Raw genomic sequence first — 17,037 nt, forward strand, 5'->3', positions numbered from 1 at the left:
ATCTTTCTATCTATCTATCTATCTATCTATCTATCTATCTATCTATCTATCTATTATCTATCTATTATCTATCTCTCATATCTATCTATCTATTATCTATCTATCTATCTATTATCTATCTATCTATTATCTATCTCTCATATCTATCTATCTATCTATTATCTATACATTATATATCATCTATTTATCATCTATCTATCTATTATCTATCTATGATTTTTCTCATATCCATCCTTTCTATCTGATTACCTTGTATTCCTTTTTGCAGTCAGGACTTATGACAATAATGACCAATAAGTGATGATGAGAGTTGCTTTGTTGTTGGATCTGGCACATGTGACATTTGCGGTGCGCTCTGTAATACATGTAACTGTCTTTCACAGAGTGATCTATCCCTTGTCTGATCCCCCCTTGGTGAAGATGTCTAATTCTTCCCCTGCTGATGAAGGGACGACATTTGAGCACCTCTGGAGTACCCTGTAAGTCGCAGCGGTGGCATGCTGCTATTCTGCCATTCATGTCTGTTACTGATGCAGGGAGGCGCAGGATTCCTATCTATCTGTAAGGAGGGTGACAGTGACACTTGGTCCCTGGCGCTTCGAAGGCCCATAGGCTTCTGTTCCACATACAAGTGCACCAGTATTTTACATGGCACACAATGGATGGGGGCTTTTTTTTAATTTTGCATTGAGGTCCAGGAGTTTCAGCTTATGCCTTTGGGTGTTTTCCTCTGCATAGTTGATGATTACATCTTATTCGGGGTGCTCAGTGTACCCTCGGTGTGGCTAAGAACCTCAGTGCTCTATTTCACCCTCTGGTTTTCCATGTCCCCACCGGCCTCACTGGGACAGCGCTGGCTAGCCTTGAGCGAGCACTGTCTGCAGAGAAAGCTGGGGGCGAGCAGGCCCTGTCCGTCACCAGTGAGGGAGGCAGGGGCATGATCGATGCACTCTTGGCCATACCCAGGGTATACAGAACACCCTAATTAGCATATTTGATTAATCTTCCGTTTCTGCGGGACAGGGGCAACGATTAGATCAGTAATGGAGTAATTGTAATAGGGACTGTGGTCCTGATAGTCCTTGCTCACTAAGAATGGAGTCTTAATGATGGGCATGCTGGAGTAAGAGGCGCACGCCACCTAATGAATCTTTACCACTGGCGTTCGCCTCCGTGGTCCTCGGCCACACATTCACTCCATATGTAGACTAATACTTCTGGCATAGGTTAGGCATAAGACACTACTTTTCATGAATTTCTCTGGTGGGCTTTGCCACCCCCCATTCTGACCTAGTTCTGCTCACTTTGAAAATATTATATATATATGAAATATGGCCGCTTTTTAACGTATTGTCATTATTTACTTCTCTCCTGAAATCACTAGGACAGCCTAGCTTATTAACAATAACAGCCTGATGCTAATCACCCCATTAATACTCCCCCCAAAAAACTATAAAAATATACAATTTGTGTTGGATATGTAAAGTATGAAGCAGGGCTGCAAGGCGGAGCCTTAAAGGGATTGTACGTGATTGTACGTGATCAATAAGACATAGCTGCCAAACAGATCCTATTCACTGCAGGACCTAGAAAAGCCAGGTACACCCAGGACACCAGATCCACCAACAGCATTCTTTCAAGTTCTCCACTCACTATAACAGGGGGATTATTATCCTATAATGCTGAGTAAGGACCCCGCACACAAAATCTATGGGTATCTCTTTGGTGAGCCAAGCAGATCTCATGCCTGTTGACTGCAGGGAATCCTATCAGATCCACCAGGGATCTCTGATCCACCAACAGCAGCTTACTGGCAGTTTCCACTTAGCACACTATGGAGTCTATGGCCAGCACTATACCTTTGTGTGCCATATACTTTGACTTCTTTTCCCCTAATGAACTCATAAAGAATCTGTGAGAAAATGATGGCATGTAATTACTAAATGGAATCTGTCGGCAAGTTTTTGCTATGTAATCTGAGAGCAGCATGAGGTAGGGGGCTGAGACCCTGATTTCAGTGATGTGTATTTTACTAAGCTGTGATTTTGCTTCAATACAATCAGTGTTTTATCAGCAGGAGATTATCACTACAGGACAAGGTGTCTTGTGCCTCCTGGTCCAATCATACCCCCAGCACTGATTGGCAGCTTTCTGTCAATATACAGTGTACACAGAAAGCAGCCAATCAGTGGTGTGGGCGGGGTTATATGGGACTCAGAGCTCTAATATATGTGTAGTAGAGAAAACAGGGATTGTATCACAACTGCTGCACCCAGTAAACTAAGTGATACATGGCTGGAATCAGAGTCTCAGCCCTTACATGATGCTGCTGCCAGATTTCATAGCAAAACCTGCTGACAGATTTCCTTTAAATTGGCTTTCAATTTTCATTGTCTATGCTGGCAGTTGTAGTTCCACTCCTGATGTATATTTCTGGCATACTCACGTTTTATTTCTTCTTTTCGGTAGGGAACCAGACAGTAATTATTTCGATCTGCCTCAGTCAAGTCACTCGAGCAACTCCGAGGTCTCCAATCAGACGGAAGTGAACATGGACGCCTATCAGATGAGGAACATGAATGAATCCATCATGGTACGTGTGAGGTGGGAGAAACGTGTGGAGCAGAGGAAGAAATTGTGCTCACCGTTAGCCCATAATGTAAACTGCTTGTGCTCTACTCACCCCCAGAGCTGCATTAAGGAGTCTGCTATCCCCCCTATCAGTTCTCAGGCATGGGTAGATCCAATTAGATGTCCTTCTAAAATGCTCCAGGCGGCTTCCAGCACAATATTAATGCAGCTCTGGATGTGAATGGAGCAGAATACATAGACCTCAATGCAGTAGGCCGTTTTCACCAGTTTTCGAGCAATTTTTGTCATGTGTTCACCAGTCCTGGCCGGCTCCGACAACTTTTTAAAACATGAACAAAGCTCAGCCGACAAATTCATCATAATTTGCTGCAAAAAAAGTTGGGTAAACTACGACAGAAATGCGCCCCAGTCCTCGCATGGAGAACATTCCTTGTGGCGGTGCACGGCAGCTCAAAGATATGACCATTTCATTAAAAGGCACACGTCTGCGAAATAATTTGCAGCACCGCCCTCCTCAAGAATGTGCAAAATGCCAGTCTTGATAAATTGGGGCCATAATGTGTATTGGGATCAGCAGACGTAAAGCCAAGCGATTGCAGCTGTTCTTCCATTATATGCATTTTTATACTGTAAAGATATATTTAACATGTTCGCACCATATGGAATCATGCATCATTTTATTATGGCAGCGATGATACTTTTATCATAACTGTTATTGTCATGATGCTTCCGCTTTCCTGCTTGCTGTGCTGCTCCATGTGTCCATACAGGACGCAGACTCCCCCTAGAGGCTGTTTCTGAGTACTACAGTCTTGTAATAACATTCTTTATAACTTTGTATTAGGGCTAGATCACTCCTACAAACTTCCATTGCACAGTCAGTCAGAAGCAGTAACATGACTCGATGCGCTGGATATTCTCTTGTTGTTTAGGAGGGTTATTTAATCCTTTTTGCCTTATGCTCTGCTTACTTTGCTGAGTCCTCTCAAATATATATATATATATATATATATATACATACATATATATATATATATATATATATACATATATGTTTTAGAGGATTCAGCAAAGTATAATTAAGTCTATATATACTATATATGTAAATCACTAAGAGCAAGCTCAATTCAGTGAGTCAATGTATATTGCATGTGATGATAGCAGCACTCTGATAGAAGGGTTTATCATCACTTAAATATTTTTTTACTTTGATGGAAAATGCTCTTTGCAGGGGTAAATATTGCTAGTAAGGCAGGGCTTTGTCCGAGCGTGATCACTGGCAGAGATTCCCGCTGATTTGTACAGTAATGCTAAGATGCTCAAGAAAAGTTTCTGCCATGACACGTAGAGTTGGCACCATCACATGTGGCGCCAATCCTCCAAGAATGAGACCCGGTCTGTTATGTGGCTCCGTATGGACTTGCTGCAAGTTTAATCTAAACATGTTCATTACATTCTTTTCTTACTTAATTTAAAAAAAATGTAAAGTTTGCTTCTGTCCAAAAAAACAAGGCGATAGATAGATATTAAATAGATAAATAATATAATTAAATAAATAGATAGATAGATAGATAGGTATATAGATATGATGCTAAAAATATGGCAGCACTCCAAGATTCAAGTAAAAAGAAAAAGTTGTGCCTTTATGGAGCCGCGGCTGTAACCACATGGCTTAATAAAGCCACAAGATTTTCTTTTTTACTTGAATCTTGGAGTCCTGCCATTTTTACATCCTATCTGCATGTGGATTTGATTGAAATCCCTGGATTTGCACCCTCCGCTACTGTGGTGCTGCTTCAGCCTTTCTTTACACGGATGGATGGATGGATGGATGGATGGATGCTACAAAAAAAACAAAAACCTCACCAGCACCTCCATGTAATGTTAATAGGTGCAAGTTGCTATGACTGCACAATATGCAAAAAAGAGAGCACAGCAGCACTCTATAAGGGCCAAAGTATAAGCAAACAATGAATACATGAGATCTGAAAAGTATTATTCATAAATATTGTGGTTTGAGAAAGGTTCTTATTTTTAAAACAAATTGTCGCCATTATGGGCTATTAAATAGCACCTTTTCACCTTTACAAGCCGGTGTGCTGCCTCCAATTCTTTTTTTTACTATATTGAAGATTGGGTATTTGTTTGGGAGGCACGGCACCCGGATACATTGCTGCTTTTGTTTTTCTTTTGTAGATAGATAGATAGATAGATAGATAGATAGATAGATAGATAGATACTGTAGATAGATAGATAGATAAATAGATAATAGATGATAGATAGATAGATAGATAAATAGATAATAATAGATAGATAGATAAATGGATAAAAAATAGTAGGTAGATAGATAGATAATAGATGGATAGATGTGAGAGATAGATAATAGATAATTGACAGATAATAGATAAATGATTGATAGATATGAGATAGATGATAGATATTTATATAGATAGATAAATGGAGAAAGAAAGAAAGATGATATGTGTAGATATTGAATAAATAGATATTGAATATATATATATATACATAGTTATTGTTAGATAGATGGATAGATTGATAGTAAAATGTTGCACCGTACTCCTCCAAACAAGAGGAAAGATGGTGCAAGGCTCACATCCATCCAGATTATAATGGAACCTGTGTAACAGATACGTCACAGACCTACACTAGACTGATGCTGCTACGTCCGCCATTAATGTGCGTATTTGGCCCGATCTGTGTCAACCTCTTGTTGTTAGGGCCCTGGCAGGCGATGAGAGCAGCTCCTTCACTTCATCGCTTGGCTTCCCAACTCCTTCAATGCTTTGTTGTCACTACCAGGAATAATGCAGCAGGATCAGGTGGAGGGGGCAATCCTAATTATAGGCCAAGCCAAGCCATTGATGGCAGCGTTATCACACCCTCCGCGGTGGCATTCTCAATGTGACACCATAGAAGGGATTTTTGAAGGCTGGTAAGACGGTGCGCAATGACAACTAGCGCAGCAAGTGCGGACGGTCAGGAAAACTTCACTACTGCTCTTATTTATCACTCATATGTTATAGTTTTTAATTGATTCTATTTGTGCCATGGGGTCTTTTTTTTATAAACAGTGTCAAACAGTGTGATGGGAAAATAAAGTGTCTTGAAAACGTTTTCATACCCCGTGAACTTCTCCATGAATATTCCAACCAACTCTGACCAGCTTCCATGTCTGTGCTGAAGAAAAGCATCTCTACAGCATAATGCTTCCACCACCATGTTTGATGGCGGGGATAGTGTTTTCAGGGTAATGTGCAATGTCAGTTTTCCCCCACATATAGTGTTTTGCATTGAACCCAAAAAGTTCTACTTTGGTCTCATCTGACCAGAGCACCTCCTTCCACATGATAGCTGCGTTGCTTTTTGCAAACTGCAAATGGTACTTCATATGCTTGCTTTGAAAAATGTCTTTCGTTTTGCCATTCTTCCATAATGGACAGGTTTCTTCTGTGACGACTAACAGTTGTCCTGTGGACAGATGCTCTGCATCTCCTCCAGAGTGACCATGGACCTCTTGGCTTCTCCTCTGTTTAGTGCTCTCCTTACTTGGGATGTCAGTTTACGTGGACAGTCATGCTTTGGTAGGTGTGCAGTTGTGCCATACTCCTTCCATTTTTGGTTGATTATCTGCCCTGTTGAGGGCAGAGGAAAATACTGCAGTGTGCAGGCGCTGGGAAAGGACAGAGAGGCCCAGCGCACAAGTGCGATGTCGGGGAGCCATGATGCAAGCAGGAGGGTGGCATCACAAGAAGATGGGAGGCACCGGACCTAGACCCGGGACACCCATCGGACCGGACCGCCCCTGGGTGAGTATAATAAAACTTATTTTTCTTATGTTTCAGGTTGGATCGGAGGCTTATCTACACCATTAAAGAATGCTGTATTTAAGCCCTGAAAGGCGGTGGCCGCATCTTATATCGACCAAACCTGGTGACAGGTTCCCTTTAAATATGTGGGTGTAGTGTGAAAAATTGTTGAATTTTAACATGCCTGACTTTTCTTTCATGTAATGGTCATTGGTGGGACACTTGCATACACGTTCCGTCTTTGCTTGCTAACTGCTTGCCTTGTCATTTATCTTGTATGCATCTTGTGCTACCATAGACTAGTGCACAGTCCGCCCTGCTCCTAGGCTAGATGGTGGAGAATCATACACAGCGAGATTTTTTTTTACAGGACATGATGCAGACCCATGGTTCTGGCACTTATTGATATCCATTTAGTGAACACAAAAAATATCTCATGAAAGCCTTACTGTCCGTAGCCAAATGTGACTGGCTATATATACTATTGGCTGCCAATCAAATGGGCAATGTCATAGCAGTGAGCAAGTATAAGGAAGAAATGCGGCAGTCACCATCTGTCTTCAGCTAAAAATGTCCTTTATTTAGCACTTAAGCCTTCACAAACATGATGCGGCATCGACAGGAGTATACGAGGGAGCGGGGGAGTGACAGAGGAGGACGACGGCCGTTTCGCGCACAGGCGCTTCTACGGGTCCATGTGTCACAGATGGTGAGTGCCGCATTTCTTTCTTATACTTGCTCACTTTGATTCCTGGATTCTGTATGCAGAGCACCACCTGGATCTCATCAGAGGCCAATAGCGTCCACTCCATGTAAGATCACATGTAAAATTGCTTTGATACACAGCTTTTCTGTGCCGGTCACATTTTTTCTCTATCGATTGTGGACTTGATGTCATAGCAGTGCTATCACATAATACTAGAGTCCGCATGGGCTCCAGACTGAAGACCCTTATACACATTAAAAGTGTCCAAACCTGATGATTTTGGTGAGACCGGCAGACCAGCTAAGGAATATGCAGCACTCCCGACTCTGCTCTGACTGACAGTGTCAGTGGCAAGAAGGATCGGTCCGTTTAAATTAAACCCAAGCGTCTTTTGCTCTCCAGCCTAAAGTGAGTGGCAGGAGTTTATTCCGCTGTCTTTAAAAACTTATGAATGTTTGGCCAGACTGAGGGTTCATGTGTATGGGGAGTGGAGAGAGATACCCTTCAGCTGATTTTTGCTCGTCTGACAACTAATGTGTGTGTTAACCTTAAAAATCATATTCCAAAGATAGAATAGAGGATCCCGGAGTTATCTCTGCATTTAGACGTAAACCATAATGTAACTCCATTTAACCCCTTCATGACCGGGGGATTTTTCGTTTTTCCGTGTTCATTTTTCGCTCCCCTCCTTCCCAGAGCCATAACTTTTTTATTTTTCCGTCAATTTGGCCATGTGAGGGCTTATTTTTTGCGGGACGAGTTGTACTTTTGAACGACATCATTGGTTTTAGCATGTCGTGTACTAGAAAACGGGAAAAAAATTCCAAGTGCGGTGAAATTGCAAAAAAAGTGCAATCCCACATTGGTTTTTTGTTTGGCTTTTTTGCTAGGTTCACTAAATGCTAAAAATGACCTGCCATTATGATTCTCCAGGTCAGTACGAGTTCATAGACACCAAACATGACTAGGTTATTTTTTATCTAAGTGGTGAAAAAAAATTCCAAACTTTGCTAAAAAAAAAAAAAAAAAATTACGCCATTTTCCGATACTCGTAGCGTCTCCATTTTTCATCATCTGGGGTCGGTTGAGGGCTTATTTTTTGAGTGCTGAGATGACGTTTTTAATGATAGCATTTCCGTGCAGATATGTTCTTTTGATCGCCCGTTATTGCATTTTAATGCAATGTCGCGGCGACCAAAAAAACGTAATTCTGGAGTTTCGAATTTTTTTCCCGCTACGCTGTTTAGCGATCAGGTTAATACTTTTTTTTAATTGATAGATCGGGCGATTCTGAGCGCGGCGATACCAAATATGCGTAGATTTGATATTTTTTGTATTGATTTATTTTGATTGGGGCGAAAGGGGGGTGATTTAAACTTTTATGTTTTTTTTATTTTTTTCACATTTTTTTAAACTTTTTTTTTTAACTTTTGCCATGCTTCAATAGCCTCCATGGGAGGCTATAAGCAGGCACAGCACGATCGGCTCTGCTACATAGCAGCGATCTGCTGATCGCTGCTATGTAGCAGAATTGCACGTGTGCTGTGAGCGCCGACCACAGGGTGGCGCTCACAGCGACGGGCAATCAGTAACCATAGAGGTCTCTAGGACCTCTATGGTTACCATTCACAAGCATCGCCGACCCCCGATCATGTGACGGGGGTCGGCGATGACGTCATTTCCGGCCGCCCGGCCGGAAGCGGTGGTTAAATGCCGCTGTCTGCGTTTGACAGCGGCATTTAACTAGTTAATAGGTGCGGGCAGATCGTGATTCTGCCCGCGCCTATTACGGGCACATGTCAGCTGTTCAAAACAGCTGACATGTCCCGGCTTTGGTGCGGGCTCACCGCGGAGCCCTGCAACAAAGCAGGGGAGCCGACATCGGACGGTATAGTACGTCCGATGCCGGTAAGGGGAATCTGTTGCCAAGTTTTTGCTACCACATCCGAGAGCAGCATATTGTAGAGGCAGATACCTTCATTCCAGCGATGTGTCACTTACTGGGCTGCTTGCTGCAGTTTTGATAAAATCAATGTTTTCTCTGCAGCAGATCTACCAGTTCTGAGCTCTGTATAACCCCGCCCACACCACTGATTGGCTGCTTTCTGTGCACACTATGCATAGGCAGGAAGCTGCCAATCAATGGTTGGGGCGTGGTTACACATAGCAGGAAGCAGACTACATGGCACTAAGTTTGCTAGTGCTGCAATGATAATCTCCTACTGATAAAACTGTGATTTAAGCAAAACTATAACAAGCGATTCAATAAGTGACACATCGCTCGAATCAGGACCTCTGCCCCTATAATATGCTGCTCTCAGGTTAGGTGGCAAAAACCTGGTGACAGATTCCCTTCAAATCCCAAAAACTCCAGTGCAACAGCAGTTAACAGCCTAAAGCCACTTCCTAAGTAGTGATGATCGAACGTGCTCGGATAACGTCTTATCTGAGCACGCTCGGGTGTTATCTGGGTATCTGCGACGTGCGCGTATATTATATTCGAGTCCCCGTGGCTGCATGATTTGTGGCTGAAAAAAAGCCTGAACAAACAAGCAATCCCTGCATGTGTTCAGGTTGACTAATAGCTGCAAATCATGCAGCCGCGGGAACTGGAACATAATATACGAGATACTCCGATAACACCCGAGCATGCTCAGATAAGATGTTATCCGAGCACGTTCGCTCATCACTATTTCTAAGTTTATACACTGAGATATTGGGAGCTGTTTGTGGTTCCTCCTACTGTAGATCTACTGTCTGTGATGGAGAAGACTTTAGTCACTAACGACATCTGGAAAAAAACGCAGTGTCGAATTCTCAGGTGAAGATATCAAAATTCTGCCAAGAACATCATTGACAACGTTTCCACCTGTATTAGGTCTTTATCAAGGACCTATTATGAGTGGAAACGTTGTCACTGATGTTCTTGGCAGAATAAATCACATTTTGATCTCTTCACCTGAGATTTGGATGCTGTGCATTTTGCATATATTGGATTTTTTCAAGTGGCTTCCTTGGATCTCTGGACTTTGCGTCTTTATGGAGAGGGCTGCCAACCGTTTGTCTTTTTTGTTGGGTAGTCCGTAACGAAGCACTGGATCTGCACGGGAAGGATCCTGTTGTTGACACCTTCACCCTGCGGAGCCGATACAAGGAGAGAAGATCCCCGGTGACTTTATTCCGCCCTCCATATCATAGGCAGGGTCGGGGATAGCAAAGGCTGATTGTACCAAACCGCACCTGATACCTCAGCTTCCTGGACCGCTGTGAAGGTGATGACAGGTGAGAGGGGATTGAATGCTGGGGCCAGGAACATTCACGCCTGATCTGATAGAGTTTGGGTGGAGTTTGGATCCATCACCACCTATTGCGTTATTCTGTAAAATTAATACTAAAACGATACGTGGCGTTTCCGCCTGGATGGCGGCATTTTACCTGTCCTTCTACATCACTCAGTCAGGCTAATACCACAGCAAATGCAGAATGCCAACAGATTAATACCTGTAAACCCAGAGAATTATCCACCGGCCTTCTTGTGTTATGAAGTTAAACTTTGTGTCCCCGTAATCTTGGCTTGGAGATGAGACTTATTGATGTTACCTTCGCGATGGTGACAAGTCACCAACCAACGAAAGCTTCTTCTATTAATACTTTATTTTTACACCATGTGTAACACAGTCTCGGGACACTTTAAATAAAACCTATAACGTAGCGGCGTGTGAAAATCCAGCTTTACAGACTTAAAATATATTTCTTTTAGTAATATTAAAGAATAGAAACCTCCCCCTCGTTGCGTACATGGTATAGCCCAATACAACACTGGGCAAGCCTGGGCCTGCCTGGTGGTTTAATGAATAGTCATGAGGAAAGGGGGTGGACTCAAGTTTGTTGTTGGATGCAGCTAGTTGACAGAACCAAGGGAGATGAGAAAAAAAAAAAGAAAAAAAACCTAACAAACTGCTTCCATGTACCACAGCATCCTCTAAGACATAAGCACTGGGTCGTATACCTGCACACTGTCTACATGTTGCATTTCGTACCTAGTCTCCATTGCGTTCTACTGACCCCATGACTGCGGGAGACTTGCCTTCTGCATTTGTATTCCAGGAAGACTAAGATGCTGTATATAAGCGACCCCATGCAGCCGTACACGGTAGGTTATTTTGGTTGTCTACCTGTGTATATATATATATATATATATATATATATATATATATATATATATTGTGAAAGAAATTGGCAAAATGCCCTTGAGCCGACCACAACCGCCTCTGTCATTGTGCGGTTTTCACACCTGTTGCCATTTAGAGGCTTCCATGCGTGAGATTAGGAAATTAGAGGCTTCTTTTGGGAATGAATTAGAGTCTGACTATCATGACAAAAGAAGTGAAAGAGTGCAAAAATGTGCACAAGTGTGTGCTTTACCTGCTAACAAGCTTTGTGTTTGCTTATTTTCATTATGATCGCACTGAATTCGCCATAGTGAAGCCATGTAACTCAAACTACCTGAATCTTCACCCAATTTATCAAAATTTGTATTGATCAAAATTTAGATTTGTATCGGTACATGATAGTCGTGCTCAGATTTAGAAACGTAAAACAGGATATGATTAATATATAATTATTACGGGTAGTAAATTAGAAGGATAGCTGTGTTTTTAGACTTTTTATATTTAGACTAAGGATGCCATTTATTTTTTAAGATAAATATGTTTTCATTTATTTTATTCTCATAAACCAATATTTGTAATATATTGAGCACCAATAGTTTTTTTTTTTTTTAGGATTTATAAATTAGAAATATTAATGAAACATTACTAATATAACTATTAGTATTATAATGATGACTGTTAGTATTATGGTATTCTTTATGATTATGTATTATTATGCTTTTATTACTATATTTATTATTATTATTATTATTTTTATTTTAATATGTTGATTTAAAAAATAAAGAATGCAAAATTCCAATTAATTGTTATACATCGATTATTTATGTTTATGCTTCATATTAAGATTTAATGTTAAACTAACTTTTCTCGTTTAAAAATATGTATATTATATATATAATTTATTATTATGTCTGCGTTTTTATTTTTTATTTTTCCCATTTTTTTTCATATAAATCCTATCTGTTTTTTACATTGTTGACTACTGAGTATTTAATTCAATCCTGGCTTCAGACCTGTCTCCTATACACCTGTCACCCAGCTGTTTCATGTACTTTCAACAGATGCTGCACCTTACAGTAACCGCTGCACACCTCCACCCCTTAGGGTCCCCTGGGGTCCTCACTGGGAGGAGTGATATCTAGTCTTTTAATTGTCTAGTAAAAAAAAAAATAGTGTATATATATCTATCTATATCTATATATATATCTATATATATATATATATATATATATATATATATATATATATAATTAAGAACTAAGTTGATATTAGGCAATTTGACACATGCTCTTGGTGGGTGAACCTTTAGCCCAGGTAAGGGTTTCATTAAAGTCTTGTATAGCCAACCTTAAGGAGATGACGAAGGGTAATGCAATGTGGGCAATCTACAGCATTAATGCTATTAAAGTCATCCTCGCATCGATTTTGGTGTAACTTGTATCAAGAAGAAACATATACTATAAAAACAGTAACTATGGGGTCACTGGAAAGTTGGGGCTGATTCCATGCTGGTTTGTTCTCCATATGGTGGCATAAACCTGCATGTGGTCTCCACTGGTGCTGCAATGGTATCAAACTTTAAAACATGCAAAATTGGTAGGTCGAAGAGGACACCTTGTCCCAGGTAGGTGGTGGTGTGCTGGAGTCAAGCAGCAGCTGAAAAGCCGTTATTTTTTTTAATTATGTTTGCAATGGAGCCAGAAGTAATGGTTCCTCTAGGCTAAATAACATGGTACTGCATTGTATCCTATAAGTTAACCCTGAATTGCCTACAGTTAGCTGCAATTTTACTACAGGTCGTTGTAATCCGACTGTTGGATGAGAGTAGTTGTTAGAAATGCACTTCCCATATTCCCTTCGACTCGAAAACATTTTCAAAATCACTCAAAAGTTGCCACCTTGATATTTTATCACCCTGTGTAGAAGTTGGTGTGATGACCGTCGTCCACCATTTATACTGATTCTGAAGGACTAGTGTCATACAGTATTTTATTACAGTGCCTCTGCTGATATCGTCGCCGCTTATCTGTTATGACTTGTCAGTATTTCCGAACAATACAAAAAAAAAAAGAGTAACTTTTTTGATTTTTTTTTTCAGATGGAATTTGTTTAGAAAAATCTGCCCGCTAGGGATGTTTTAATGTGAATGGAGTAATTGTCTTTGACTGCTATTAGGAGATACGTATTGACACAGCTAATAATTGTGGTCGGCAAGAATGTAGATTAATGTGTTTGAACAACCCAAGTTTCAAATACCTGCTTGCAGGAACAACTCACGAGGATTAAATAGTTTAAGATTCAGGACACGTGTATATATGCGCCGCCTCGTCTCCCCTTGTTTAGGTTGTTGAGATATATTTTTTAATCTATTACATTTATTCCATATAATATCCACATATATCACAGCTCTGTACAGGGACAGTCATCCCTCACATTGGCCTATGTTCCCAATATAAGTTTTCAAACTTCGTTTACAATATATTTTTGGAAAAAATCACCTGAAAAGTCTCTCATAAAATCCTTGAAAGGCTATTTGCCATGATTCCTCCACTCAGTATAGTGATTGACAATCCAGTTGCCCAATAAGGGCTGAGGTGTGCTGTTTTTTTTACTAGTGTCTCCTATTCTGTGTAATTACCTAGCTATTTAGCTGTCTGTCTGCCTTTAATTACTGCCAGTTGTCGCCTTAGCTCTGTGGTGCATGTTTGCCTTGTTCTTTAGGGTTCTGCCTCAGCTCTATTGTTGCCTAACCTTGGATCTTGCCTCTGACCAGCCATTTGCCTAGCCCCTCTGTCTTGATCCACTACCTTCCTGGAATTCTGACCTCGGACTTTGACCTGATGATGCCTTTGCTTTATTCCTTTTGTTTATGATGAACCCTCTTGGTATCTGACCCCAGACCTCTTGACTACCCAGCCTTATGGCTTGTCCGTGAGTAGTGACTAGTGTTACACTCACATTTATATTGTAAAAACACTGTCCTTTTCATATGTTCAAATGTTTGAGCATTCAAAATCTTTTAAGGCGAACCTGTCATCAGGACGTTATACAACACACTAATGGCATGAATGTAAGGGCGCTTTACTGCTGAGTAAATCCTTACCTTTCTTATAGAAATCCATTTTGCTGTTTAAGAAAAATCCATAGTTGAAATTGTATGCTAATGAGTTGCAAGTGCAGTGGGCGGGCTCTGGACTTACAGCTGTACTGGTTCTCTGCCTTTTTGTCTGCCCACTGACTCCTGGTTCTAGGTCACTCATGTCACTGCACTTACAGCTCATTCGCATACAATTTCAACTATGGATTTCTCTATAACAGCAAAATGGATTTCTACAAGTAAGGTAACTATTTTCTCAGTATTAAAGTGCCTTTACATACATGTGGTTAGTTTGGGGTATAAAATCCTGATGACTGGTTCTCTTTAAATAGCTTCAGAAAACAAAAAAACTCCTCCAAAAACTCCTCAAAGAAGGAGTGTTTCCTTTGGGGATGTGCACACTGTCTTTTTTGCAGGGTTTTCAGAGAAGAAACTGAGCCAAACCTCCAGGTTCTTAAGGAATTTTGCGTTTCTGAGTACTATATGGAGAGTTTCTCCTCAGTTTCTGCACCAAAACTTCCTAAAAAAAAATTTGTGTATACATAACCTTTACCGTTTTCCACTAGAAAACTCTAATTTTTTTTACTGTCTCTTAAAAATTCGGTGTGCACTTACCCTAAGGAAACTGGCTATGTGCACAGAGAGTTTTTCAAGGAGTTTTTGGAGCAGAGTAATCCGAACAGAAAATCTTCAAATTCTTCTAAAAAATGCAAAATTCCTCAAAAACTTGGAAGTTCTACTTAGTTCTCCCTAAAAGAAACTTAGAGACTCTGTATGCAGATACACGCTGAGCAAAAACTGAAGGTTTTTGAGTTTTCAGTTTTTGAGAAAAATTTGGAGAGTTTTCGTTAAGTTTCTGCTCTAAAAATTGGTCATAAAATTGGGGACAGTGATGATGTCTGTAAAGTTCTGAGGAACTAATGGCATTATGTAAGGAAATTTAATAAAAAATAAAAGACTTGCTCTTCATATGTTCAGTCTTTTACCTGCTTGAAAAATGGCAGCCATTTCGAGGAAGTGATATGTCCACTCCTCCGGCGTTTTCCGGTAGGAAGACGCTCCCTAGCTTATAATAGAGGCCAAGTAAAAAGCAAAAAAAAATACCCAGAAGATGCCTGGCTGGCTTTTTCAGCAATGTGTAAGTAGTTTCACCTCAAAAAAATGCATTATGTTCATTGCTTAATAAATTTCAAAAATATATCGATTCTCTGTTTATAAGGCACCTGTCAGTATGATCAACCCTCCTGATCCGTCTATATGGACATGCACATCATAGGAAACTGAATACAATGATTCCTTCATATTTGCGATCCAATGTCTTATTCCAGAGAAATCCACATTTTTTTTAAAAAATATGTAAATGACCTTTTAAGATCCATGAGCCGGACATACAGTAGATCTCCCAGAGCATCTGCCTTCAGAGCCTATTATAAATGAAGGCGACTTTACCAGTGTGATATGTATTGGTTACCAGTGTTACCAGTGTGATATGTAATAGTTACCAGTGTGAGGCCTGATGGCCAATCTCTGCTCTCCTGATCCCACAGCAGAGCTGTGTGTGATTATAACTATAAGTACAGCAGAGTTTAACCTTGTCTCATTTCATACACATTTTCAGTTGTATCTCTCCTCTCACAGTGTTCTCAACTCTGCTATACTACCCTTCCCCTGACTGCTTGTAAGATGGAAGGTGAAGCATTATGATAAGACAACTACAGCTGCAAATGTGTTTATAATGAGACTAAGCTTAGCTGTCACAGGGATACTGTGACAGAGTGGAGTCAGACGATTGCAGTGTCTGGTGACACATACACCTGTGCTAGTTAGAATGGCTTCACTGTTCTATTAGCAGTTCTGTCTTTCTTTGCTCTGGGGCTGCAAGGGTTAAACTGCTTAGTTGGACTCCTGGAGTTCTCTTTCTTGGGTGGTATTAGCTGTTCTGAGTTCGTTACTCCCAGCTGGTAGAAGAACCCTCATCCTTGCTCCTGACCTTGCCAGTGATAGTTAACACTACCTGGTTTGGAGTTGAAACAGAGAGTTCAGTGTTTGGAGTACGCGGTTGGAGAGTTGTTAGTTTGCGTGTTTATCCTTATCTACTCCCATTTGGTTTCATCCTTCATATTCCTTCTCTGTTTCCCTCTCTGTTGTCTTGTGAGTGTATTTGTATGATTGTAGTTTTCTTTTATCCCTAACTGTCTACCCCTGTCTGTCTGGTCAGTGTTTCCCTATACAGTTCGGCCTCACATCTCCCTGGGAGGGGGAGGGAACACATACAGTCTAAGATAGGAGCATAGCAAGGTATGAGACCCCGTCCTCTCTACCATCCGGTGTAACCCAGGGGACAGGGATAGTCTTTGGCGCCCCTAGTTTGAGGGATCAAGTAGGTGTCCACAGTCCCTTGTCACCATGGGACATCAGTTCTGCTGTACTCTGTTAGTTATAATCACACACATCTCCCCTACAGATTACCTCTGAACATAAAATGCCATAAATAACTAACAGCTGCAGTAACCACCGATCGACCAAACCGCTGCACGACCAGCTCTATCCTCACCTACTGTATCCTCACCCATCCCTTGTAGATTGTGAGCCCTCGCAGGCAGGGTCCTCTCTCCTCCTGTACCAGTTGTGACTTGTATTGTT

At 41.0% G+C, this 17,037-nt stretch overlaps 1 protein-coding gene across 4 annotated transcripts in view; it reads left to right on the forward strand.

Annotated features, from left to right (window-relative positions):
• Positions 1-407: 407 nt before the first annotated feature.
• The window catches only part of TP73 (tumor protein p73), a 134,843-nt gene continuing 118,213 nt past the window's right edge, over positions 408-17,037 (forward strand). For 3 of the 4 annotated variants that reach the window (XM_069741683.1, XM_069741684.1, XM_069741686.1), the window contains exons 1-2: positions 408-479; positions 2,470-2,593. In XM_069741683.1, the coding sequence (XP_069597784.1) occupies positions 421-479; positions 2,470-2,593 (183 nt within the window). In that variant the 5' untranslated portion in view covers positions 408-420. Of the gene's footprint in view, positions 480-2,469; positions 2,594-11,032; positions 11,279-17,037 lie in introns of those variants that run through there. The other variant, XM_069741685.1, reaches the window with a different exon arrangement.

The sequence above is a fragment of the Ranitomeya imitator genome, chromosome 10, assembly GCF_032444005.1.
Source record: "Ranitomeya imitator isolate aRanImi1 chromosome 10, aRanImi1.pri, whole genome shotgun sequence".
NCBI lineage: Eukaryota > Metazoa > Chordata > Amphibia > Anura > Dendrobatidae > Ranitomeya > Ranitomeya imitator.